This window comes from Papio anubis, chromosome 7 (assembly GCF_008728515.1).
Source record: "Papio anubis isolate 15944 chromosome 7, Panubis1.0, whole genome shotgun sequence".
Taxonomy (NCBI): Eukaryota; Metazoa; Chordata; class Mammalia; order Primates; family Cercopithecidae; genus Papio; species Papio anubis.
The window spans coordinates 86409073-86436347 of NC_044982.1; the positions used below are offsets into that span (position 1 = coordinate 86409073).

The 27275-nt window shown below is 35.1% G+C and overlaps 3 protein-coding genes across 3 annotated transcripts in view; all 3 read left to right on the plus strand.

Annotated features, from left to right (window-relative positions):
- The first annotated feature begins 885 nt into the window (after nucleotides 1-885).
- Nucleotides 886-4390, plus strand: LOC110743733 (olfactory receptor 4K3-like). The gene has a single exon (XM_021940939.2). It carries the CDS (start codon nucleotides 912-914, stop codon nucleotides 1884-1886), a length of 975 nt encoding a protein of 324 aa, XP_021796631.2. The 5' UTR covers nucleotides 886-911; the 3' UTR covers nucleotides 1887-4390.
- The window catches only part of LOC103886096 (olfactory receptor 4K1), a 28583-nt gene continuing 2502 nt past the window's right edge, over nucleotides 1195-27275 (plus strand). Inside the window, exons 1-3 of the mRNA XM_031668283.1 lie at nucleotides 1195-1276; nucleotides 23069-23151; nucleotides 23603-23705. The gene's annotated coding sequence lies outside the window, so the exon portion shown is untranslated. The remainder of the gene's footprint in view (nucleotides 1277-23068; nucleotides 23152-23602; nucleotides 23706-27275) is intronic.
- Nucleotides 11177-16114, plus strand: LOC101022329 (olfactory receptor 4K5). The gene has a single exon (XM_021940940.2). It carries the CDS (start codon nucleotides 13189-13191, stop codon nucleotides 14158-14160), a length of 972 nt encoding a protein of 323 aa, XP_021796632.1. The 5' UTR covers nucleotides 11177-13188; the 3' UTR covers nucleotides 14161-16114.

Genomic DNA, 27275 nt, shown 5'->3' on the forward strand with positions numbered 1-27275 from the left:
GTAATATTTGAGGTTTCTTTTAGTTCTGTGGGTTCTTTTTCTGAAATATTGAATAGAGGAGACTCTACAGAAGCATACTAATATCATTCTATACTTACCTCAGTTCAACCCTGCCCAGTGCAACATCTAGACAAAAATGGCATTCAGTAGAGGATATGGTGCCATTCTCTATGAGGATTTCTGGCATTTTTCAAATCTTCATTTTATGGCTATTATCACCTTATCTACTGATATTCTGTGCTGACATATGTACATTTCAGTTTACATATTCTCATACAGTACAAGGTTAACTGCAAGGGAATTTACCTCAAACCCAAACAGTTCACATAACTTCAGAGATAATATGGATTAAGCAGTTTTCATGGTTTAATCCATAAAATCATTGCAGGTTGCAGGTGTTGCTTATAGAGTAAAGACAGAGGCAACAGGAGAGAAAACCAGAGTAAAAAATATGGGGGAAAAGATAGGTATTTTCCTTGTAAATGTGGCCTTGTGGGGATTCTCTGTGAATTGAAGCTGCTTGTAGATAATTCTGAGTGGATATAAAAAGAAGCAGGGCAAAGGAAGGTGGAACAAATAATCTGGATATATTAGCATCTCTTCTTAATTGAGGTTTTTGTGGTATATATATGTTACTTGCTTAGCCTCAGATTTAACGCACAAATTTATAAAATGGAGTTGTTGACTTACTATGGTTGTACCTCATAGCCATTCTTCATTAATAAGGATAATTGAGAGAAGAATATATATATGTCAAAATTACAGATAAGACATTTCCTAGTGGGATAACTCTAGAGCATTTTAAATTAATGTGGAGAACAACACTTTTGGATTGTAGTCTGCTTTTCTAGATCTTGATAATAACCCATTGATGTTTCTCTTTGTAGGTAGTTCTCCTGTAGGCTGAGACCATGGACAAGGGAAATTATTCTAGGGTGCCGGAGTTTGTTTTGCTGGGACTCTGCAGTTCCTGGGAGCTCCGGTATTTCTTCTTTGTGTTTTTTAACTTGTTGTACATTGCCATTGTACTGGGCAATCTTCTCATTGTTTTTACAGTGATTTCGGAACCTGCCCTGCATACACCCATGTACATCATGCTCAGTAACCTTTCTGTTTTTGATATTTTTCTTGCCTCTTATGCAACCCCTAAGATGATCCATGATTTCCTTCATGAACCCAAGACTATCTCCTTTGAGGGCTGCATGGCCCAGATATTCTTGCTCCATGTCTTTGCTGGTGGTGAGATGGTGCTCCTTGTAGCCATGGCCTATGACAGGTATGTAGCCATTTGCAAACCTCTCCATTATGCAACCATCATGAACTTGTGCACATGTACAGGCCTAGTGGTAGGATCTTGGGTCATTGGGGTTATGCACTCCCTGAGCCAGTTAGCTTTCACTGTAAATTTGCCCTTCTGTGGCCCAAACATAGTGGACAGTTATTATTGCGACCTTACTTTGGTCATCAAACTTGCCTGTACAGATACTTATATCCCTGAAGTGTTGATGCTTTTGGACAGTGGTCTTATGGGGGCAACGTCATTTTTTCTTTTGCTGATCTCCTACACGGTCATTCTGATTACTGTGCGGCGACATTCCTCAGCAGCAGGTATGGCCAAGGCTCGCAGCACTCTGACTGCCCACATTACTGTGGTGACCCTGTTCTTTGGGCCCTGCATCTTCATCTATGCCTGGCCTTTCAGCAACTTACCAGTGGATAACATTTTGTCTGTATTCTCTACAGTTTTCACACCTATATTAAACCCCCTTATTTACACATTGAGAAACAAAGAGGTAAAATCAGCAATTCATAAACTGAAGACCCAGTATGTAACTTCCAGGCTGTCTTCCCAGCTCCCTCTCATAAGACTAGATCTGTTGAATTGAGTAGACAAGTGGGAACTCGAGACACAGACTTTGTCTTTTTCTTCTAACCGTCAATGTATTTAACAGTTAATTTGTTTGCTTGAAATTATAAATGCATGTTCTTTGTTAAATACTTGTAAAGAAGCCTATACACAATTATGCATTCTTCAGTCATACTTGCTATAGTTTTGTAGTTAATTTGCTTATATTTGCTAACTAAAATCAATGCAGAGTGTTCACAAATGATTGCACAATTTAAAATATTTTGATAAAATAGGAAATTGTTTGATAAAAATTTATGTGCATATTCATACTTGCTAAACTAAAAATGCTGTTTCTTTTATGGTTAAGATATACTAAGTAATTTGTGAGATTTACCTTTAGCAGTAAAAACATTCCATTAACATTCTTTTCTTCATACATTTTACATCAAAAAGTTCATGCTCTGTATTAAAAAGATCCATTAAGCATGTAAAATTAACTTTATAAGAATTTAAGATAACACTTTTCAAATCTACTTTTATTTTATTTTTTCCTCCTCACACACAAAACTTGAGAGATGCAAGAGATCACCTTTTATGAAGCTATATAAAATCACTTGATGTTACCAAGGTACCATTTATTCTTATCATTTTGTCACCAAAATGGTGTTAAACACAGAAATATGACAGTTAACTAGTTTTAAGTCCATAAAACAGTTACATAACATAGCATATAAAGCTTTAGACACTTGGCAATAAAACCACATAAAAATAGAACAAGAAGCAAGAGCAGTTACTTCAGAACAATGAACACTGTAATCTAAAAGTACATTATGATGCTGCCCCAGAGCTGTGGGCTGAATTTTTATGTCCCCCACCTCCTGTAGTGCTATAGTCTGAACATTTTATGTCCTATTCATGTATTGAAATTCTTACCACCAAGTTAATGGTATCAGGAAGTAAAACCTTTGGTAAGTGATTAGGTCTTTTGGATGGAGCTCTCGTGAACGTCATTAGTGGCCTCAGAGAGCTCCTTCTTTTTGACATGTGAGGTTAGAGCAACTGCTATATATGATCTAGGAAGTCAGTACAGGCCACTTAATTTACCAATTTCTTTATCTTGGACTTCCTAGCCTCTAGAACTGAATTCCTATTGTTTATAAGCCACTCAGTTTGTGACATTTTGTTGTAACAGCCAGTATGAACTAAGACATCCAGTGTTAGGTACCACCCCAACTTCCTTCAAGGTGATTTCACTCTATTATATACTGTCCAGTCCATTTGGCACAAAATAAAAACAAACAACACAACATTTATCCTGTGGAGCTATCCTATTCATGTTATACATTCACTATGCTTTTAAACACCTTGGTTTTATACGTTGGGTGATTCATCAATCCTGCACTGTAGTGTTGCTTCTTTCCTGGTATCAGCCATTATGATCAAAGATTACTTAGACAGAACAACTGCTATAGATATGATACATGCATATTTTTTTCCACAATGTGCTAAATATTTTAAGTCTATAAATCCATGGTGAGAGGTTATCAGACTTGTCTGGTGTTCTTCTTTTAAACTCATTAGCCTTGGTTCCACTTGAGGATTTAATCTAATTACTCTGCTAATTTTTACAAGAATACAAGGGTTTCCTTTGAAAGCACAAATATCAGGATCCTCCATACCACTGCATGCTTCAACTAAGGTAGCAGGAAATTTACATGCATTATAAACTAGTCCCTTCTTTCAAAAAGAACTTCATCAGGATGGATTGTGAGATTCTTCTGTTCATCTAATACAGCTTTAGAAAAGTATTAAATCTACAAAATATCTATTCTAGGAAGCTGAATCAGACATACTGAATGCATATTTTAATGCCATCACTGGTTCTGGAGAAAATTTAAGTCCTGAACTAGGAAGCTGGTATTTTGGAAACTTATCTTTCAGCGTCTGAAGCATAGCCCACATTGTGAACAAAAAGAGTACAGCTAGGAACCCACAGAAGACTAGGTAGAAGAGCAGGAGTAAACCTCTTTTCCTCTCTCTCACTAGTAGTCCAGGAAGCACTGTCTCCTGCTGGGTGACAGGTCAGTGTGCCTCTGCTGCTGCCACCAACACACATGTCACTAACATTCATCTGTAGCCTTCTCTTCTATGGACAATCACTGTGAGATGGAAAGTCTCATTTCCCAGAACATTTATTAAGCCATGACTCAGAATGGGAACAGGCGATTCTAAGAAAACGCCACCTCAGGGCCCCTCTGGCACTTGGTGATTTGCCCCAAATGTTCTTCACTGGTCAGGATGTAGAGGAACTTCCACTCAGCCTGATTTGGGTTGAAGAATTTCTCCTTCTTTGTTATAGTGGGTGTGGGGAAAATGAGATGACTGGTGGCTGCAGCAGCTCACAGGCAGTGACCCAGGGGGTGGGGTTTCAAGGACTGTGGAGGCCATGGCCCTGCTCAGGCAACAGCAGCTGACAGACAACAGCAGCTGAGAGTGGGAAACAGGTCAAGGACGCCTGATCTCTCCAGCACACACTCAGTCAAGTGCAGTTGCTTGCATATCATATTGTAAATATACTCATGTATTTTATATGTCATATCATAAATATTTTCTTAAATACTAAAAATTCCTAATGAATTGAATGAAGACCTATTTCATATAATTCATCATATTTTGTGTCATTGAGCATAAAATTTTAATCTGCTAATTTAATGAGAAAATAAATGTAAATAAAACCATTGTTTTATTTTGTGTTACCTTAGTTTCTAATGAAGCTTTAAAAATATATTTTGTCAATTGCCCTAACACTTCATTCTCAGTTACAGGCTTAGTATTATTTTAATTACCATTTGTACTTTTGCTGGGTTGAAGAAGAGTACAGCTGTTTCTATATTTGTGATTACCTTTAAAAAACTTTTAGGATTAAATTCACTTTTAGTTTTGTGTATTTCTATGCATTTTGACAAATGCATAGAGTTCTATGTCCACCACTACAGTTCCACACAGAATAGTTCCATCACCAAAATTTTCCCATTGCTATTCCCATATAGACAACTTCTCACCACCTCCTACACCCCTGGAAACCACGGATTTCTTTTTTTCTCTGTAGTTTTGCTTTTTTTCAGATATTCATATAATCCTGTAGTGTGTAGCTTTTTGGAATCTGGTTTCCTGCTGGCACTTTAGCAAAATGTATGTGAAATTTATCAATGTTGTTTTGAGGGTTATGGTTTATTCCGTTTGTTGATGAAGAATATATGGGTGGTTTGGAAATTAATAATGAAGTTGCTACAGACATCTCTATATAAGGTTTTGTGTGAACCTAGGTTTTCATTTCTTGTGAGTAGATAGCTAGGAATAAGATGATTGAGTCACATGTAGTCATGTTTTTTTTAAGACGGCTTTACTAAGGTATAATTGATATGCAATAAATTGAATGTATTAAAGTGCACAATTTGATGTTTGACATATGCCCATAAAACTGTCTCTACAATCAAAATAATGAATGTATCCATGGTCCCAAAAGTTTTCTGCCACCCCTCCCCAATCCACTACTTGTTCTACTGTTTTTCCTACTTTAACTCAGTATATTTATTTGAATTTATCTATTTTTATACATGTATCAATATTATGTTCCCTTTTTATTGGTTAGAAGTAGTTCATTGTATGGGAATACCACAGTTTATTGATTAATTCATTGTCGATAGACATTTTTATTGTGCCTCAGTTTTGCCTATTACCAACATGGTTGCCTATTTGTATATAAGTCTTTGTATGGATATATATTTTATTTTTCCATTTTTAGGCAAATAATACATTGGAATGTCTGAATCATGTTGTAGGTGTATGTTTAACTTTTTAAAAGAAACTGACAGACCCTTTTTTAAGTGCTTACATTATTTTATGTTCCTATATTCCCATGAAAATTTCACTTCCTCTACGTGTTTGCTAAACTTGTTATTTGTCATTTTAATTTTAGCTTCCTCACAAGTGTGGAGTTGCAGCTAATTGTATTTTAAATTTACATTTCCCTAATGACTAATTATATTGAACATATCAGACATAATTTAAGTGAGACTATATTGCTAAAGGAAATGTTTTCCAGGATTATACTATCTTCCTAAACTTGTATAATCCTAATGTCAGCCTCAAAATGTATAAGATGCAGAATTACAAGGAACAAGAGAGAAACTTCATGACCATCATTAAAGATTTCATTAAAATCTTCACTTCATTCACTGTTTGTAGAAATATGTAGCAGTCTGTGTACAGTCAGGAGACAGAAACCATACAACAGATTAAGTAGTTTGGTATAAAGAATGAACTATAATGGAAAAGTAACTATAAGATATAAGGAAACTCTAGGTGGTGCCCTATAGTAAAGAGAAAGTACCCAAGGAACCACAATCTTAACAGAGGTTAAGTTTCACTGGGAAATGAATGGTTCATCTCATTGGTGAGTAAAAAAGCTCACTGATTTGGCTAGGTCAGAGCTGGTCTCCCAACTGGTGGGCAACTAATAGCCCACCTCTTATGCAAGCTGGGGAGGAGGTGATCAGAAATCAGTGGACTGGATGCGCAAAGGAAATCTAGGTGCTGGTATGTATGGGTAGGAACTCTTCCAAATTGTGTGTGTGGTGGGGGGACCCTGGTTTCTGTGTGAAAAGTCTCGTGAAAGGTTATCACAAGACCATGGCTGTGAGGTTGTAGAGAGATCAAGTTTCGGGCCTGTGACTGGGGCAGTCTCCATTGGTTTTCCTCACACCTGTGTTGCTGACCCCAGCAGAGGCCTGAACTGGTAAGAGGGATTCTTCCTCCTGCAATGTGCTTCTAGCATCTTTCTCTGAGAAAGCTAAATATTATTCTCACTTTAAAGGGAGAAATACTTAAAGAAATTCCATTGTTCAACACCTAGCCCATATTGAAGGGTACATTCAAACCTGAGAGACAATAAACTGATAACTGAAAAGAAGCACAAATTTGTTAAATAGCTTTGTAGAATAATTTGGAAATATCTCATAGCAATGCTGAAGATTTGAATTTTGTACAATTTAGCAATTACTCTCCAAGTGTACATTCTGGAGAACCTCTAGCACATATTTATTTATGCAAGTGCTCATTTTAATGTTGTTCATAATAGCAAGAACTAGAAACAATCCAGATGTCTATTCACCAAAAATGACAAACATGCAGTATACTGTATTTATATAATGCAGATCCTACAGAATTAAAATGTATAAACTGAAACTATGTGTGTCACTATTGATAACTGTTAAAAATCAATTATTGAATGAAAAATATTAAATTGTCAAATAATACATGAAGGATGATACTGCTTGTATGAAATTAAATAAATATGCCAATAAATCGTTTAATAGTTCTCTTTATTTTTAGTGTCCTTGAAATATTACAAATCATTTTGTACAAGGGTAAACTAAGGCTAAGAGGTTTACAGTGATTTGTCCAATAACATATTCTCTGTTGTTGTTAGAATTGAGAATAGGAACCCATATCCTTTAAGTTCTAATTAATTACCCTTTGTTTCATATTACACATGCAAGGACCCAGTATGCCCTTCCATTCCTAAGTCAAAGTATTTCTCACTTAGGCAAAAGAATGTACTTTCCCTCACATTTTCTCTGGAGTAGCAGGTTCATTTGTATAGAATTAGCAGAAGATACTTCACTCCACATAGTGCCCAAGGGCTGAATGACTCTCACTTTTTCTCCTATGGCCTTATGGTCCTCATTGTAGTTTTCAGCAATGTGGGATGTTATTTGCCTTGTTCAATTGAGAATATCTGGTGAAACATATTAATTCCCATTGGAAGATGAACCTTGGCTAATTTAATACTGAATCTTAAAAGCTGCAATTGGTCACTTAGATAAATTCATAGTACTCTTACAATTTGACAAAAGAAAAAGGCACTAACCACCCGCACCTCGATAACTTATGGAAAAAATAAATGATTAATTAAAAAAAGATGAGGATGTTCATGTGTCTGTATCTTAATGTGCTAGGGATGACTTGTGAGAAATTATGTAAATAGATGAAGTATACTTGGGGAGACACTTGAGAAAATTGTGAAAAACTCTGACTGCACCTAGGAAAATCCATCACGACACTCTTACCTATTACCTAAAGAAATTAAATAGGCATGAAAATCAAGGCTATATATTGCTTTGTAGAGTAAAACTACACACACACAAAATGAGAATATTAAATACCAAACTCATGTTATAGGTCTGTAGTTATAGCATAATCAACAATTTATTTTTATTTGCACTTAAAGTATATAACACTATTTAACCCTACAGAAGTAAAATGCAAATTTATTTTTCTTAAAGCATCTCATTATTTCTATAACTTAAAAAAATTGGTAATGTATGGTTTACTTCCAATGTAACGGTTAAACTATTTTCTCTATGCTTCAACTCAAACCAGTTGTGTCATTATTTTTGCATTAGCTGGTTGATTGTTAGTACTGGTTTTTATTACTTAATTAGGACGTTGTATTACCAAGTAGATGAAATGTTTTTGCTCCATGTAAAGATGGAGTTTATGTGGGTGGTTTATGGTTTGCAGAGTTCTAGGCCATTCCCTGGGAAGGATTCTATGCACAGGAAAGTAAGAAGGTAAAACTATTCAGTGAATGACAAATATAGGGTGAAATATATTTCCATTAATACTATAACATGTTTATCGACAGTGTGCTTTTGGCACATCTCTCTACCAAATCCTGTGAATGATTCATAAGAAGCACAAGAATTCAAGAAGTTTCAGTGTGGAAGAGAAATAATAGAGTTAGCCATCATAATAATATTTCTCTTCCGCACTGGGAGTCTTACCTTATGTTTTGAGAGTCCCCAGCTAAACAGGGGCTCCATACCAGAGTGGCTAGCAATCCTGTCCCAATAAGAAACGAAAATGAACTTGTTGTGGGTGTTTCCAGTGTGTCTTTATGGGATATTTCTTTTACCTGGTGAAAGGCTTAATGCCTAATTGTGAGGACCAGGGAGTTCCTCACACAGGAAACTTTATACTGGCAGATGCCCCTGCAGCTTTTGTCTGACCTATGTCTAGTTGATGTCTACCAGACCAGCACTCTGGAGGTTGGGAGTCTGATCTTGTGTTCTCCAAAGCATTCCAGGGAAAACCCAGCCTAGACCAGCCCCTGGTTCTTCAGGTGGATGGTGCAAATTCAATACATCACTGAAATAGCAAAAACATTCAAGGATTTTTATTTAGCGATCAGGCAGGGAGAGTCCAATAAATTGGGAGGGCAGTCCTTCATCCCAGGGTCATGTGGGGCAGGAATGAAGAGTCAGGCAGAGGGAGGGTGAGAAAGTCTGTCATCTAGCAGTATACCTGAGGGAAAAGGGTATGGGTTACTTTAAGTTCACCGGAAAATGACTGAATGGTCCATTTAAAGAAAGTGACAGGAAAGCAGGAAGCCCAGTCTGCCACGTGGGAGAGATGCCTCTAGTTTTTAATCTCTGGCCACCAGTTTGAACAATTTGAATATAGTGTAGGACTGGAAACTGTGTCAAGGGTAACTGAGCCCTGCTTCTGGTATGAGAAAGTGGAATTTGTATTCAAAATGTATGCCAAGCCAACATAATTCACTACACCTTGGGAGAAGATATAATGCATATGCAATCAAAGTGCTACAGAAACATTAGAACACAGACATTTTGACTTAATCCTCTAGGAAGGCTTTTAGAGGTGGTAACATCTGTGTTGGAACAGACATCTGTGAAGGACATGAAAAAATGGATAAGGAATTGTTTATCAGCTTGATAAATGTTGAGTAGCCTGTTTTTAAAAATTATTTATTTATTTATTTTTGCTAAAGAGCGGTGTATGGCATAGGTAAAAACAGGTTATATATTCTTGGCTCTCATGCTAAGGACATTAGATTTATATATAAGCTTAAGGAACGATGAGATGTTTCAAGTGAAAGAGTGAGGTCCAGGAGAAAGGTAGGTTTTCCTTTACAGTTAATTCAGAAAAGTTTGAAGGAAAAGAGTTGAGTTGGGAAATTGTGAGAGCCAAGGTTTGAGATGGCTGTGTACAGTCACATTCAAAAAGTGTCAGAAACAGATTGGAATATTGGAATGTGGGGGGCAGGGGGAAACAGTACCGCAAAATTAGCGGTCATAATACAGAGGTGATGACTGATGCTAGGGAGATGAATGGAATGCTGAAGAAAGAGAGATAACAAGGAGGAGAAAGAGATTAATAAGGACATAAAGAGATAAAGAAGAGTTCAAGAAATGTAGAAGGAAAAAGAAAAAAAATTAGAATGCCAGAGGCTAGGACCTCTTGGAATCTACTTTTAAGGGGCAGTAGCATGAATAAAGAAAGCTAATATTAAAAATTCTGAAAGGAAAATGAAGAGGCGTTCTGTTTAAGAGTTAGCTATCATTACCAGGTCTTTGGGGACATTTGATAAAGTAGTTTTCCTGACCATGGCAACAAAAGGTATAGTTAAGCATGTTAAAAGTCTGAGTAGTAAAAAAGATTTGGACGGAAACGTAGACACTCCTACACAAAATTTCTTTTCTTAAAAAAAGAAAAATTAAGGAAAAAACAAAGAGAATAGAAGAGTTTAGGAGAGTTTTTTTTTTCTTATTTCTTTGATAAGTGAATCTGAACAGTTGTCAGTAGATGAAAAGATTAAATGAAAAGTGAAATGAAACAGGAAGAGACTAAAAATGCAAGCCAAAGACAGCTTAACCCAGTGGCACAGTGGTTCTCAACTGGGAGTCATTTTTCACCTCCTCAACTGGACATTTTGTAATGTTTGGAGACATTTTTGGTTGTCATAACTGGGGGGAAAGTGTAACTGGCATCTGATGGGTAATGGCAGAGATGCTCCTGAATACCCTACAATAGTCACATGACAGTCTGTTTCAACACAGTAATTCAACCCCAAATGTCAATAATGCCAAAGTTGGGAAACTCTAGCTCAACCGACTAACCAATGGCTCATAGTAGGTGAAAAGATTAGAATCATGAACATATATTGAGGGAATTCCCAGTTGTAGCACAGTGTCAATGGCATCGGTTTTGTATTCAGATCTGAAACAGTATGTCGTAGTGTGGCAAGAGGTGGCCTTGGAGTCAAATACCAGGGTTCAAATTCTAGTTTAATGACTCTCCAGCTATGGAACTTCAGGGAAACTGCTTATCATCTTTGTATCTCTGACTTCTTATTGTAAGACAGAATTAGTAAGCGCATTTACCATGTAGCATTATGGGAAGATTCAATTACTATATATTAAGAGCGCAGAACAGTGCCTGACACTTTGGTGCATAGTAAATATTAAATATTATTTATATTATCTGATTTCAAATCCTCACTGAGATGTTCTGACCCTTACTAGCTGTCTGACCCCAGATTACTAAACATGTATAATCTTTGTTTTTCTCTTCTGCAGTTTAATAACCCCTTTTCCAAAGGTCTGTTGTAAAGATCACTTGATAAAACGTGTATACACAGTAGATGTTATCTAGCAGCGTCGGAACAAACACAAGCTCTCTTTGTCCTTCATTTGTAAATTTTAAAATTATGATTCATCATTCACTATATTTAAATCTGCCTCAATTTTTAGCTTAATACATTACATTCATACAATAAACTTTTTCATTAAGTAGAGTTGATCATTTTATGTAATAAATACATGAACTTGAGCAAGGACACGTTTATTTCACAAATGGAGGAACAAAATGAGTCACACATGGGATAAAGTGATTACATTATGTTTCAGAATCCTCTTAATTATTGCCTTTTTGTATATTATAGACACTGATTTGTTGTTACTAAAGCTTTAAACAATTATAATGAGTCTTTTTTTTTTATCATAGTTCCAGAGTTTAAAATAACGTATATCCAAAATGTGGCCCAGTGGAATGCTTCTCTGAACATTCTTCCAACAGAGTACACAATATGATTGTTTACTGTGGGGCTTCCCTGTGTGGACTGCAACTGCATTCATCTAAGTGAGAGGCTAGGTCTGTAGCCTAGAGACAAAGTAAAGACTCTGCCTTCTTGTATGAAATAAATTAGCAGAAAAAAATGCTCATGTTCTCACATGGGACCAGAATTAGATCATCACTCTCTCAGGTCTCTTACTATGACTGTTGTCAACAGTTAATTGTCAGAACTAATATGGTTTCCTAAAACAGCACTTCTTTAAAGCTATTCCAGTTCAACTGGACTAGATTTATATAGTAGGGTTTTACAGGGTGAAAAACATAAGATGCAAATTTTTAGATATTTTCAAGAGCATGAGAGGTTTATAATCATTTTTACTTCTCTAACCAATTTTTTTTTTTTTAAAAACACTTCATTTTCTGGCATTAATTATAAAGATGTTTTAAGAAGATCATGGAGAACTCTAGCAGGGAGAACGTAAGTGGGCTGAAATCAAATTCTGATAGGCAAAGAAAATGAAAAATTTAGGTTCTGCTCTTGGATAATCAACAGAAAATGGGATTTAGATAATTCAGGTCAGTCATAATATGTGTTTTAAGAAATTATTGGATGACTAATGGATAAACTCAGTTGGAACTATAGGCCAGTATAATATACATTCAATAGGATCTGTTTAGTAGGAATTGCCTAAATTGGAAACGACTCCTGCAGCAGCACGAAGGTAAATTTCTATTAATATGGGGTGTTTAACATATTAAGATCCTATGTTGCAATGCAATTACTTTGATAGTAGAATGTCATGACTTATCCTGCTTAAACTCTGAAGTTTTCTATAAAATAGGTATTTTTATACCTCCCATTTTTTTAAGGTGTGGAATTAAAGTCCAGACAAAATAATTAGCCAAAAGTTAATCTGTGTGACTTTACATCATGTAATAATCGAGTTATGAATATCTCTTCAAAAGTTAAGAAGAATGCCATATAATTGATGATGTAAGATGACCACAAGACAAGTAGATGTAAACACTTTTTGTCAACCTATAAGGCCTGTGGAGCTGGACTCTAGGTCACTCCTCTAGTCTTGTTGTCATGAGTCAGCTTCTGGGTAAGCTCATTTCCTACTATATAACAGACAAGGACTATCCAAAAACTCAAGGGGTTCTAATTATATTGATTAAATTATTAAGCAGTATTTAGACATTTACATAAGTTCTTTCCTATTATCCATCTATCCAGACATACTGCTATGGCCTCTTCAAAATTTTTGCATTCAGCAAATGCACATTATATCTGAGAACTCAGAATCCCTCACCTTAAAAGTATTCTTAATTCAAGTTCTGATTCCTTTCTATTTATCCTCCTTTAGAGTTGTTTCAGAACAAGTCTGCAGCCTGGAACCATGGATAAGGCCAATTCTTCAGTGGTATCTGAGTTTGTACTGTTGGGACTCTGTAGTTCTCAAAACCTCCAGCTTTTCTATTTTGTTTTCTTCTCTGTGTTGTATATGGTCATTGTGCTGGGAAATCTTCTCATTATCCTCACAGTGACTTTTGATACCAGCTTGCACTCCCCTATGTACTTTCTCTTGGGAAACCTTTCCTTTATTGACATTTGTCAGGCTTCTTTTGCTACCCCTAAGATGATTGCAGATTTTCTGAGTGAACACAAGACCATATCCTTCAGTGGCTGCATAGCCCAAATTTTCTTCGTTCACCTTTTTACTGGAGGGGAGATGGTGCTACTTGTTTCAATGGCCTATGACAGGTATGTAGCCATATGCAAACCCTTATACTATGTGATCATCATGAGCCGAAGGACATGCACTGTCTTGGTAACGATATCCTGGGCTGTGGGCTTGGTGCACACATTAAGCCAGTTATCATTTACTGTGAACTTGCCTTTCTGTGGACCTAATGTAGTAGACAGCTTTTTTTGTGATCTTCCTCGGGTGACCAAACTTGCCTGCTTGGACTCTAACATCATTGAAATACTAATTGTGGTCAATAGTGGAGTTCTTTCTCTAAGCACTTTCTCTCTCTTGGTCAGCTCCTATATCATTATTCTTGTCACAGTTTTGCTCAAGTCTTCAGCTGCAATGGCAAAGGCATTTTCTACGCTGGCTTCCCATATTGCAGTAGTAATATTATTCTTTGGACCTTGCATCTTCATTTATGTATGGCCCTTTACCATCTATCCTGTGGATAAATTACTTGACATATTTTACACTGTTTTCACCCCCATATTAAACCCCATTATTTATACACTAAGGAATAGGGATATGAAGGCTGCCATAAGGAAAATTGTGAACTATTACCTGAGGCCAAGGATAATTTCTGAAATGTCACTAGTAGTGAGAACTTCCCTTCATTAAGACAAAATTCCTTCAAATTCCTCAGGTCAATACCCTGTTTAATATTTTAGTCCTTTTTTGTGGTGTATCTCAATTGTGGGGAAAGTAGTGGAGAAGATACTATACAGAATATTTAATGAATATTAACAAGTCTTTTTCTAGGTATCAAGCGAAAGCTAAATATCAAAAACATGGAAAAATCACTGTTTAGATTACTGGTTCCAGAAAAAAAATATGGGTACTAGATGGATAATATGTATGCATTTACTGCTTTTGTTACGGGTAAATGTAAATACGATGGGAAAAAAGCAACGAGAATCTAATTCTTTGGTAGACATACATTCAAACATTTGTCAGGTTTTATGAGTTTTCTTAATGACATGCCTAAAATGTCTATATGGATGAATAGTATTTAAAAATCTGAAACTGAATTTTGCCAGCTTCAGGGAATAGCCAATCTATGATTTAATATAAGCGCTTAAGTTTAAGTGGAGATTATTAGGTTATGAGACTCCTCTCCCCATATGAATTATGCCTATCCTATAGTTTTCAAATAGCTAGCCATGCTTTAAAATATGGAATGAAATATACTCAGAAGCTTCCATTTTAAACCTTTCATTTAAAGGGCTTTCTCTGATTGGCTAGATAATTCCAATTTCCTTTTAGAGTATGAGTTGTAGAAAAGAGAGGAGAATCTAGAAAGCTGAACTATTTTAACACCAAGATTTTTATTTGTGCCACTTCTCTTGTTCCTATAGTGCAGCTGCCAGTGGCTTATGTTCAGGCACCCAGTGGTACTCATCCTCCAGCAAGTTTTATTGCCAGCCTTGGCCTTAAATTCTCTGAGCCCCATTTTCAGTCACCCTCTGTGAACTAGCTCTGGTCCAGCGCAACCCAGGGAACCTCTCTCCATCCAGCGGGCCTCACTCATATTCTCTCCAAAGTGTTCTGAAACTCATCCTTGGGCAGGGCATCACCCTTCCACGTTAATTTCTTCCTTGGTTTCTCCCCTTTAGGCCTAGGGTTTTTTTTTTTTTTTTCCAAAGTAAAGTAAAGACTATTCAGATTCAGATTTAACCAGTTTTTACATGTATTCTTTTTTTTTGTTTTTACTATTGCTCTATAGTATTATGAAATATTATTACATAAATAGATTCATGTAGCCACGACTACTACAAACCACAATAAGGACATAGCCTTCTTCCATCACTTCCAAGAAACTTTCCTGTGTTGTCTTCCCTGTGATCTTAACCCCTGGCAACCAGTGATCTGGTCCCCATCACTCTATTTTATTTTTTCATTTCAAGAGTGTTGTAAAATGTATCAGCTATTCAAATGGCCTTTTGTAATAATTTTTTGAAAATTTAATGTGATTGCATTTGTGAATCATTTTTGATACCTTTTTTTGTGTGTCTGTGTCTGATTTAAGAAATCTTTCTCTCTGTCAAGATCATATGACATTATTTAGATTTTCTTCTGTAAATTAAAACATATTTTGCTTTTTATACTTAAGAATTTCATCCCTTTGTAATTCATTTTGTAAATGTTGGGAGATAGAAATCTATTTTTATATATTTGTAAATATGTAGAAATCAGACTTGATATCATTTATTTAATAGTTCATCATTTCCCTCAGTTTGCAATACTACCTCTCTTATATTTTCAGCTTCAGTGTATGTATGGATTTGTTACTAGACTCTGTTCTGTTTCGTTAATGTATGTGCTTAGCCCTGAACCCAGATTACGCTGTTTTAATTTACTATAGTTTTAAAATAAATCTTGATGTCTGATAGATTAAGTTCTCTCATCTTATTTTTCACAGTGTCTTTGTTAGTTTTATCCCTTTTATGTTCTGTAAATATTTTACAATCAGTTTGTCAGATTTCTTAAAATATTATTTCAGGATTTTGTTGTAATTGCATTGGATTCATGTGTTAATTAACATACAAAGATATTTATTATATTCATTGTATATCAACACATTTATTAACTTGTAGAGAATTGACATCATTTACAAATAAATGTTGAAAAAGAAAAAAACATGTTAACAAAAAATTACAAATATTTACATAAAAAACATAACTTGCAAAACAACAAATACTCTAAGCTTATGTACAAATTTAAAGATGTGCATTTAGAGAAAATTATAAAACTTAACAAAAGGTGGTAATGAAGAGTGTATTAGTAAATAAAACTTAAATAAGTGAAGATAGACACTATATTAATAAATAGAAAAACAGTATTGTAAAAGATGTCAATTCTCCCTTAGGGTATTTTTTTAGAGTTATTTTTTATTCTCCTTGTAGTAGCTAATTCCTTTTACCAGTTGCTAATTCTTTATATTAAGTATTCTTTGTTCAAATTACTCATGTCGGTTCTGTCTCCTGACTAGACTTTGCCAGATACAGATATTTTAAAGTATTTTGAAGATATCAAAAAATCAGAAGCATTCAAAAGCATCTCGTCAAATATGATAATGACAGAAATCAGGAACTAGTTGAATAAAAAATGTCAGTAGCTTCATCTATTTATGCAATAAAGTGAAATTCATCTATAACATGCTTCAAAATATAAAAAATGGTGGGGTTGGGCACGGTGGCTCACATCTGTAATCCCAGGACTTTGGGAGGCCGAGGTGGGCGGATAACCTGAGGTCGGGAGTTCGAGACCAGTCTGACTAACATAGAGTAACCCCGTCTCTACTAAAAATACAAAACTAGCCGGGCGTGGTGGCGCATACCTTTAGTCCCAGCTACTCAGGAGGCTGAGGCAGGAGAATCGCTTGAACCTGGGAGGCAGACTTCGCAGTTAGCCGAGATCGCAACATTGCACTCCAGCCTGGGTAACAAGAGCAAAACAAAACAAAACAAAACAAAAAGATAGCATTTATAAAGTGAATGCTATCATTTGGTAAACTCACTGTTTAAAATTTATTTCTCGTCTTTTTAATAATTGCCATCCTGACTGGTGTGACATGGTATCTCATTGTGGTTTTGATTTGCATTAGATGCTGGTGAAACTGTGGATAAATAGGAATGCTTTTACACTGTTGGTGGGAGTGTAAATTAGTTCAACTATTATGGAGGACAGTGTGGCTATTCCTCAAGGATCTAGAACCAGAAATACCATTTGACCCAGCAAACCCATTACTGGTTATATACCCAAAGGAATGTAAATCATTCTATTCTAAAGACACATGTACATGTATGTTTATTGCAGCATATTTCCACAAAATTTTCAAATTACTCTAGTTCCAATAAAAACAGAGACATTCCTAATGCTAATAGCAATGAGTTTCTAATTTAATTAATTCCTAGTTAAGGGAAACTATTAAAGGCACATAGCATTACATTTCGGTTAGGATTGTGATATTATGTGCTGTAGAATCCCACCTTAAATTTTGTTTAAAATATAAAAAATAAAGCAACTATTAATATAACTTGGTAATCAACTATTTAATACACACATTTCAAAGTAACAGAATAGTATTAAAAATTCTTTGTTTTTTCTTTCTGGTTTACAGATCCTATAGACTTTCCCTGCACTGCTGTACAAATTGACAGAGAAATACCTTTAACTGTATAAAATGGCAGAAGTGAACATTTCAGTAAATGTGGAAATAACTCTAGTCAATTGAAAAAGTGTAAAGTGTCTTGAGTTGGCTGTCAAAAACTGGGATTTGAACATTGATGATATGACTATTTTGTGACCTTGAACAGATTACTTAGCTTTTGATCAAGTCACTAATCTCTTCAGTCTTTTAATTTTTAGGTATTTCTCTTAGAATAAAGAAAAGAAAAAAAAAAAACTTTTTAGTCTGCACAGGCTCTGTATTATATGGATCCCTCTTCATGATAACTCACACCATGAGTTAATTAACATATTTCTCCCTGGCTAAGCCAAACTCGACCATATTAGGGGATTTGTCTATGGTAGATGAATATATTCCTAAATTGCTTTTGATAATCTGAATATTTTTAAAAGTCAGAAGGGATGCTACCAAACCCAGGGCAGACTTTTATTTGTTTCCTGAGATCTCACAATTTGAGCTACTTCTGCTATGCTTATGAACTAAGTTGATGAGCAGTCCTTCTGACAAGGAACAGTCCTTCAGACAATGCCCAGCTCAGAAGTGTTCGAAGGAGCTGATGTGATACTCCAGACTTTACAGAGAGAGGGTGTCATGGCTAGTGGAGAGAGTACTTCAAAATGCCAACAGGATAAAAGATGAAGAAGCTTTAGTTCCATTGACTAAGTCTAGACAACTGGCGATAGTATAAGTCAAGTTAATCACAGGACAAGGAGGAAAGTATCAGAGGTACACTTTCCAGGAACACAGAGTAACAGAGCCCTCCAGGAAAAAACAGAGTAGGTGATTGCAAAGGCACTTCAGGGTGGTCTTTAGAGGAACATAAAGGTGGGGTGTGGGTGGAATGGATCTGTCAGCAGAGCCACGATCCAGTATTTCACCATAGGTGTTTTACATTTTAAACTAATTTATGTTTCATCATAAATACTTTTCCATGGAGAAGATCCTTGCCACATTATATGTTGTATTTGCAACATATTGAAATTCCAATAGATTTAACTTCATACTGAGTACATGAAGGATATCATAAAACTACTAACATGTTCACAACAAGTTGCAGAAAACCACTCAACTTCATCTTGTGATGGAGTTCTCACCCTTAAAAATTCACATTTGTTACTCCATAACTTTCTGAACATTTATAGTTTGTTCAGCTTTTTAAAACTCGTTTACTCTCTGTCATAATATAGTCCTTAGGGAACTTAATGGTCATGATAATCTATAGAACATCGTATTAGTCACACATTGAAGGCATGCTCTGATTAGACCCGTGGGTAGGAAATGACATACAAGAAGGTTAGCAATACCCTTAGATATTTTCAGAATTCTGCCAAATCATTTAGGTTTTGAGTTCAATACACTAGGGAAGGCTAGAGTATCCTCCTATTACATAAAATACACATTATTTTGCTTTATATTCTTTACCACTGAGAAAGAGGCACAGTTCTTGCAAGATCATTGAATGTTATAGGCAGCATAAAAACTGCTTCATAAATACTACTTTATATCAATTTTAGATTGATTCATAGCATCTCCAGTTTTCAGTGAGTCCCTGTACTAATTCTGGTCTTCAGTGCAAACTGCCCTGCCATTCAGGCTATGTCAACCAGGAATCCAATGAAATAGAGATATCCATGATAAATAAGGAGATTGTGTAGATTATTTACAAAAGTCAATTAGATAAATAACAATTACTAGATAAATAACAATTACTAACTTTTAGGATTCCAGAAAAAAATCTCTGCAGAAGACAATTGCTTATTGTTTAAAACATAGATCTTAGTATGCTATTGGGTCTTATTAGGGACTAAGTACCTGACCATTGATTTCCAAGTGACTGCCTATGTGAGCACTGCTCATCATGAACTGTTATCAGATTTATTAAGTCATAATTTCTAGCTGCCACAGCAGCAAGCCATCACACATTGGAAATGGCATGTGTAGGACCATGCTGAAGGTATAAAGGCACTAGTAATTGGTATGAACAGGGAGTCTAAATCCTTTATCAAGTATTTCTCTGGCATTAATATATTTTCTTAAGCTCAATATTATGGCCTCATGGGAGAGTTTCTATGGATGACTTCATTCTATGTCTTGGTGCAAGCCAAAAAATGGACTGCTGCTGCATTACAACTCACTCAGATGACCTTCACGGACACTTATGAGGAAGAATTCTCTCATTGGCCAGAGCCATAAACATCACACTTAGTTATCAGCTTTAGATGGAGAATTGGTCATAAGTAAAAATAAACATGAATTCATGGGCTTTGAAAAATGGCTTTGCTAGCTTGTTAGGGGTCTTGAAGATCAAAATTGAAAATTGGACGAAAGTAGTCTGGGAGGGAAGAATGAGGATGAACCTATGTGAGTGGGCTCTAAGTGTGTAGGTTTTTGTACTTCACAGCAATGCCCATCAGGGACCAGAAACATGGACTCTCTTTTATCAAGGTTAGTCTCATACCACTACTACAGCTTCTGAACTCTTGGTCTGTTGGCAGAAGGGAGTCATGCTGCAGCCTTGTTATGGTGCCATTCCTCAGACAGACCACATGCATTTGGTGTCAAATCAACTGTGTCACACCCCTTCCTCTGAAGGGGGGGTAGTGACTTGTCTTTATTGGAATTCATTCCTACTCCTGATATGAATTTTCCTTCCTTACCTGTATTCCTTCTCCCCAGACACAATTCCAGGGCACACAGAGTGTTCGATATATGGATATAGGATTCCACAAAGATTGTCTCTGGAATTAGAGACAAAAGTATTTACAGTGAAGAAGGTGGAATTTATTGAACTTACAGTGAAGAGGTGTGACAGTAGAGACATATCATGAGATCCGTTTTTCTGAGAAGCTTCCAGCCATAAACAACATTGGAATGGCGTATATAAGCCTCAGATAAGAGACTGTTGTTGAGATTATACTCAAATTTGTTGAGATGGTGAACCCCAAAATGTAAAATATTCATTGAAACGACAGTGAATTTGTAATTTTGCATTACCAGTAGCTAAAATACTCACATATAGATAACAAATAGGCAAGGAATAGATTGGATTCTCTCCCCAACATTCCCATTGATTCACTTATGGATTTTGTGCTTCCTGCCCCAGCAATTCTAGGATTTACTATGATCTTGCTTGCTTATTATTTATTTATTTATTGCTAGTGGTTTATCGAACATCTTGGTTCTATGGCTAGAAGTATACTTACTTCTAATTGTTATAGAAAGCTGTTAGCCAGTATCTCTTTAGCTATTGCTCTAGCTTTGTGCTCTCTTCTTCTGTGACTTCAATTATGTTTGTCTTTTTCCCGTGTGTATCTAATGCGTGTCTTTTCTTTGTCATCTTTGCCAGTTTAACTGACAACAAAAAGCTTGTTTTTTTCAAAATTCCTATTTGTTTATTTTAAATTCCTATTTGTTTATTTCTCCAAATAAGAAATAGGGTTTTTATTTTTAATTGGGCATTTTTTGTCTCTTAATTGAAAATGTTACTTGTTTTCTGCTTTAAATATATTCACTAAGTATACAATGTATGTTTCTAATGAAACTTTCATTGACAATGATTTAACATATTTTTCCCCAAATTACTTCAAATTATGTTGACATTTTTTCAATCTATAAGGTAAAGAGGTCTTATTATTGTCATAGAGTTGTAAAGTATGTCTGTTCTTTTGAACTCCCTGTGTATGTGCTCATTTTTCTACCTAGTTGTTGATATTTCTTTATTTTCATTTCTAATAGTATTTTGATTTACAAGGAATTAGTCGCGGTCATATGTGTTGCACATATTTTATAGTTTGCGATTTTTATTAATGTTCATTGTGGGGTTTTTGATATATCAAATCTAAAAATGATTAAGTCAGTCAATTCTATACATTACATATCCATATATTTATGGCTTCTTTAATGTCATGCTTTAGAAGCCTTACCAACTCCAAGATTATTAAAAAATCTTCATGTGCTTTTTTTCTAATGTTTCAAACTTAATCTTTGATTCAATTAAAATTTATTTTGCTTTTATAACTATATGTATGCAGATAGAAATTTACCTTTTCCTATGAATTTCATTTATATAGTAATCTATATTTCTTTAAATTATTATAAATAACTATTATTAAAAATTATAATTTATATATATTTGGTTAATTTCTGGATACTATTCTGTTCCATTTATTCTTTATATATAAATATATATAATTTAATATATACATTTTATACATATTGCACTTTGTGTGTGTGTGTGTGTGTGTGTATGGGGAGAGAGAGAGAGAGACAGAGAGCATGGACCAAAATATTTCACCTTGGAGCTTTTGTTATTTTTTTTAGTAAAGTTATTTCTGGTTATTTTTCTCTTGAAAATATTTCCTGTCTACTCTCACACAATTTATCTCCTAGTAACCTTTGTAGATTATTTTAATAATGATTATTTTATGCAATCAAAAGAAACTATTTCTAATCATCCTGAGCAAAACACAATTATTAGGAGGATTTGGCATTATCTGCATGTTTGGTAGTACATTTAGAGAAGCAGCTTCAGAAAATGAGCATTAGAAGTCAGACAGCATGAAAAACAGTCAAGATTAACGCTTGTCTGGTAAAAACAGATGCTTTGTTGACACTGAGTCTTCCCTGAATCATTGCTGCTGAAATCCACCATTATTTTACTATTGTGGTAGTGTCTTAACTCTCTGTTTGTCATTGTATTTCTCGCTTAAGATGTTAAATTAGACTTTATGCATTTTAGAATTTTTCTTTGTAGTCTGGATATTTTTAAAATTTAATTCATAAGTGTGTCCATTTTTTTGGTTTATAAAAATTTGAACATAATTTTACAATCCTTAATTTTTTTCCCTCAACATTATGCTTTTAACCTTATATATATATGTACAAAATATTATTTAACAATTTTAATCATTGAATGTATTCCACCACACTAAAATATTATAATTCTCCACTCTCTCTCTCTCTATATATATACTTAGGTTTTTTCCAGTATCTCTCTCCTTCAGTCAGTGCTGCAATATGTGTCATTTTGCACAGATGCTTATATATGTGAACGTTTTACTAAGGGGTACACACACAGAGGATACATAGGAAGACAGAGAGAAACACTAAGTAATAGGGACTCTTACCTTTAATTTCTATACTTAAAGATCACCACTTGAAACTTACATCAGAACCTGTGGATATCTATAAAACATATTCTATAAAATATAGTTGAAAAAGACTGTTGATGTATTTTGGGAAACAAATAAATTTATATAGGGAATAAATGAGAGCCTCTTTAAATATTTGAAGAAACATAATATTGAAGTGCTAATAGATTTACTCTTTAAATTACAGATGGTAGAAACAGTGGAACATAGATTGTACTGTCTTGTGAAGCAGTGGCCTCCTTGTGATTGGAGGAAACACCCCGAGGCAAGGTGATCATTTTTAAGATTGTGTGATTGTTTTATTAACAGAAAGTTGGAGTTGAATACTTAAATACTTCCTTTGCTGACTGATACTCAGTTAAAATCAAGTAATCTTTTGCTTCGTATGTATCCACTAGCTGGCAAAACAAACAAACAATTTTTTTTTTCTTTTCCATTTCTGGAAAATTATTTTGTGAAAAATAATTACTCCCACTGGAAAGTGACCTAAGAGGTCTAAAGAGTGATTTCTTGCTTCACCAATGAAATCAGTTTTCTAGAATGAGGTTAAAAGGCTTTATATTGTATTGCCTTAAGATATTATCATTGCTCGGTTGAGTGCAAGACGATCAGAGCCCTCACTACCTCAGGACAGGACTTGAGAGGCTCGCTTCCATACGGCATAGTGTAGGGAACCAAGTTAAAATGCATCAAGTTAAGACTATATTATAAATATTTTCAGTATGAAGACTCATAGCAGAAAGTGGGAAATGAAAACAAACTAGAGGACACCAAACTGGAGAAAATAAGGAAGAAGTCAAAGACTTGGACAACTTTTCCAAAGTGTAAGTATTATACATTCATTGTGAACATATTGCTGCACTAGAGAAATAATGAACAAGATCTCTTATAGATGCAAAATCAGCAACTAGAAGATAGCAAAGTGGAAGTTATTGTTGTCTCAAATTGAAAACTCCCTCTGGAAGAACATTCCTGTTCTCCACTTCTCTGTCTATATCATTCTTCCACTGTACTGCTTTTGGGCAACCCTGGTAAGAAGAGGATCAAAATCTCATAGTCAGAGGAACATATGTTACAACCATTATCTTTCCCTTCCCTGACCCGCTTATGCTTTCTGTTCAGTGACTCTGTAGCCATTAGTTTAACAAATATTTATTGACTATCAAAATTTGCCTCAAATGAAGAAAGGTGTAGCTATACACAGTAGAGTAATGGTCAGTAGGATATCCTTTATTGTTTGCTTCTAGGCTTATAGGTAATCAAGTATTATACATTAAAATAAAGACAAGAAAAAGTATCATGCTTATGATTTCAGAGTTCTATGGACACGTTGTATAGATAGATATTAATCTAACAGCAACCCTTTCATACCCAACTTGGTTTTACATGAAGAAGAGGGAAATTTTCTTATGGTGTATTTTGGGATCTGAAAACATTCCTATCTCTGAGGTATAGTGGCAATGACAAAATGATTGATTCAATAATGAAGAAGCTTCTGGGTGCTCTGCAGACTGCCCAAGGAATTCGGACTTTTATAAACTCCATGTGTTTCCATAACTGCCTCTGCACTTAGAATTTTAGAAATGAAACTAGCTTTAGAGATAATCCAGTTCTATGTTTTAGGTTCAGTCACACAGCTAGAAAGTAGCAAATGTTACTTGTCTATACTATTGGGTAACTACCTTAATTATTAAGAAGAAAAAGAGATACAATGTTGAATCTGATCTGTTCTACTTGCATTAAAAAAATCGTAGGAAGTTAGTTTGGAGAGGAATTTCTAGTTGTTTCTTACATTTTGAAAAATAAGACTAAAAACCTTATCATTTATTAGATATTGAAAAGATATAATTTGTGGGAAATTTGGATATTTTCAAAAGATATATTTTTCAAAGATAAGATGATTTTTGAAAAAGGAATAATACCACTAACATTATTTAACAATTTTTTGTTAATCATGTTTTCTTCTCTTTCTTCTTCCTTCTCCTTTTCCTTCTTTTTTTTCCTCCTCCTCCTCTTCCTTCTCTTGCTCCTTCTCTTCTCCCTCTTTCTCCCCCTTTGTCCTCTTGAGCACCCTCTTTCGTCTCTTTCAATCCCCACTCCCGTGTAAATGCCTGTTATGTTCCACTCTGAAATGTAACAAGTGACATCGCCATTTCACATGTTAGAAAAGGAGTTGATGTGTGCTGACGAGTTGATGGGTGCAGCACACCAACATGGCACAAGTATACATATGTAACAAACCTGCACGTTATGCTCATGTACCCTAGAACTTAAAGTATAATAACAAAAAAAAAGAAAAAAGAAAAGGAGTTGAGAAAAGTCAAGGAACTGTTCATTCCATTAGAAATTTTAGGAGCTGAGATTGAATCCAAGCCTGTCCCACTTTAGAGCCCCACCACTCTGTTCTATCACTCATAAGATTTAGCTTTGTTTGTGCAAAAGCATCTCCCAGTCTACTATAGGAGTCATTACTACAAGTATACAACTTACTAGTAGTATAAACTTGGGCAATTTACTTAGCCTAAGCTTCTCTGTGCCTTAGTTCCCTCAATTTTAAAATGCATATTTGAACAGTAGCTACTCTGTAGGGTTATTTTGAGCATTAAAGGAGTACAAATGCATGCCACATGCTTAGGAGACTGCTTAGAACATAGAAAGTGCTATAAATGTTATTATTATTATTTTTTATATAAAGCACATTTTCTAGTATTTGCTGTGATAGATGTATGTACAAAATACTGTGCGGTTCATTTAAATGGTAAATCTTATCACAAATGACATTTCAATTATGGAGTATTTTTTTACTGTAATTATAATGGTTCATTATTATTATTGTATAATGAGCTGGTATATATTCCATACCCATAGTAGTAGAATCTAAATTTATTTGCATGCTCTGTGTCAAGGAAAACTTTTGCTTAATAACCTATGAAAATAAATAATGTTTTATTCTATTAAATAATCATATTTAATAGGCTTTCCACAATGAATAGAATGCTATAAGCAGTCCCTCATGGTGTCAAATTTTATCTTTTTAAAGTCATAACTATAGCTCTTTAGGAATTTTTTTACTCTTAGGAATGGGAATATCTTTCTTTTTCAATGTTTCTTTGCTACCTTGTTTCCCCTGCTCATGTATACATATGATTAGACATGCCAGCATTGCCCCAAATCTTCCACATGGAAATGAGATCCCATATGGAAACTTGTAGTTAGGTCAGTTCATGCCTCATTGATCCATTTACATTCTTGAGTAACTTAGGTTTCTGCATTCTTCTTAAAATTACATATTTTAACCATATGTAAACATGGAAGCCCCTGAAAGTGTAGGATATAGTTCTTCAACATCCAGGTTAAAATTACATAATGAAAGCTTAGACACAGTTTAAATACTTTTTAAATTGGTTTATGGTTACCTATACAATTTTAACTTTTAAAATATATAATATTTATTATTTTGGTCATATCTAATTAACCTGGTTCTAACAAACCACTGAAGAATATGGAGGAGTGCAGAGCTTCAATTAGTATAAGGACAAATAAGTATCTGCTGTTTAATGTTGGATACACAGAGCTAAGTTAAAAAAAGTTTACTGAACCACTTCAGGAATGTTGTGTAGGGTTTTCTCCGGGACCAAGTGGCCACATGTGTTAAGAAAATGTCAAAACATGTTTAATGGCTCTTGTCTGTAATTCCAGCACTTTGGGAGGCCGAGGCGGAAGGATCACCTGAGGTCGGGAGTTCGAGACCAGCCTGATCAACATGGAGAAAACCTGTCTCTACTGAAAATACAAAATTAGCCGGGCGTGGTGGCAGGCGCCTGTAATACCAGCTACTCAGGAGGCTGAGGCAGGAGAATTGCTTGAACCCAGGAGGTGGAGGTTGTGGTGACCCAAGATGGCGCCACTGTACTCCAGCCTGGGCAACAAGAGCCAAACTCTGTCTCAAACAAACAAACACATTTAAGAGGCAATTTATGTGCTAGTTAGCTTTTCTTTTCTGAGAACTTCTTATGCATTTGAAATGAACCATATGAGATATTTCCTAAAGGACCATTCACAAGTAATGTTATAGGTTTTGACAAATTCTAAATTATCCATTTTCTTCCATTCCATTATTTCATTCCATTCCATTCTTCATTTCCATTCCATTTCAATTCTTTCCTTCTTTCATGTCCCTCCTTCCTTTTCTCCTTTCTCACTTTCTTTTCTTTTCTTTCTTTCTTTTCCTTTCTCTTTTCTTTCTTCCTTCTTTCTCTTTCTTTCTTCCTTTCTTCTTTCTTTCTTCTTTCTTTCTTCTTCTTTCTTCATTTCCTTTTCCCTTCTTCTTCTTCTTCCTTCACTTCCTTCCTTCTTCCTTCTTCCTTCTTTTCCTTCTTCCTTCCTTCTATTCC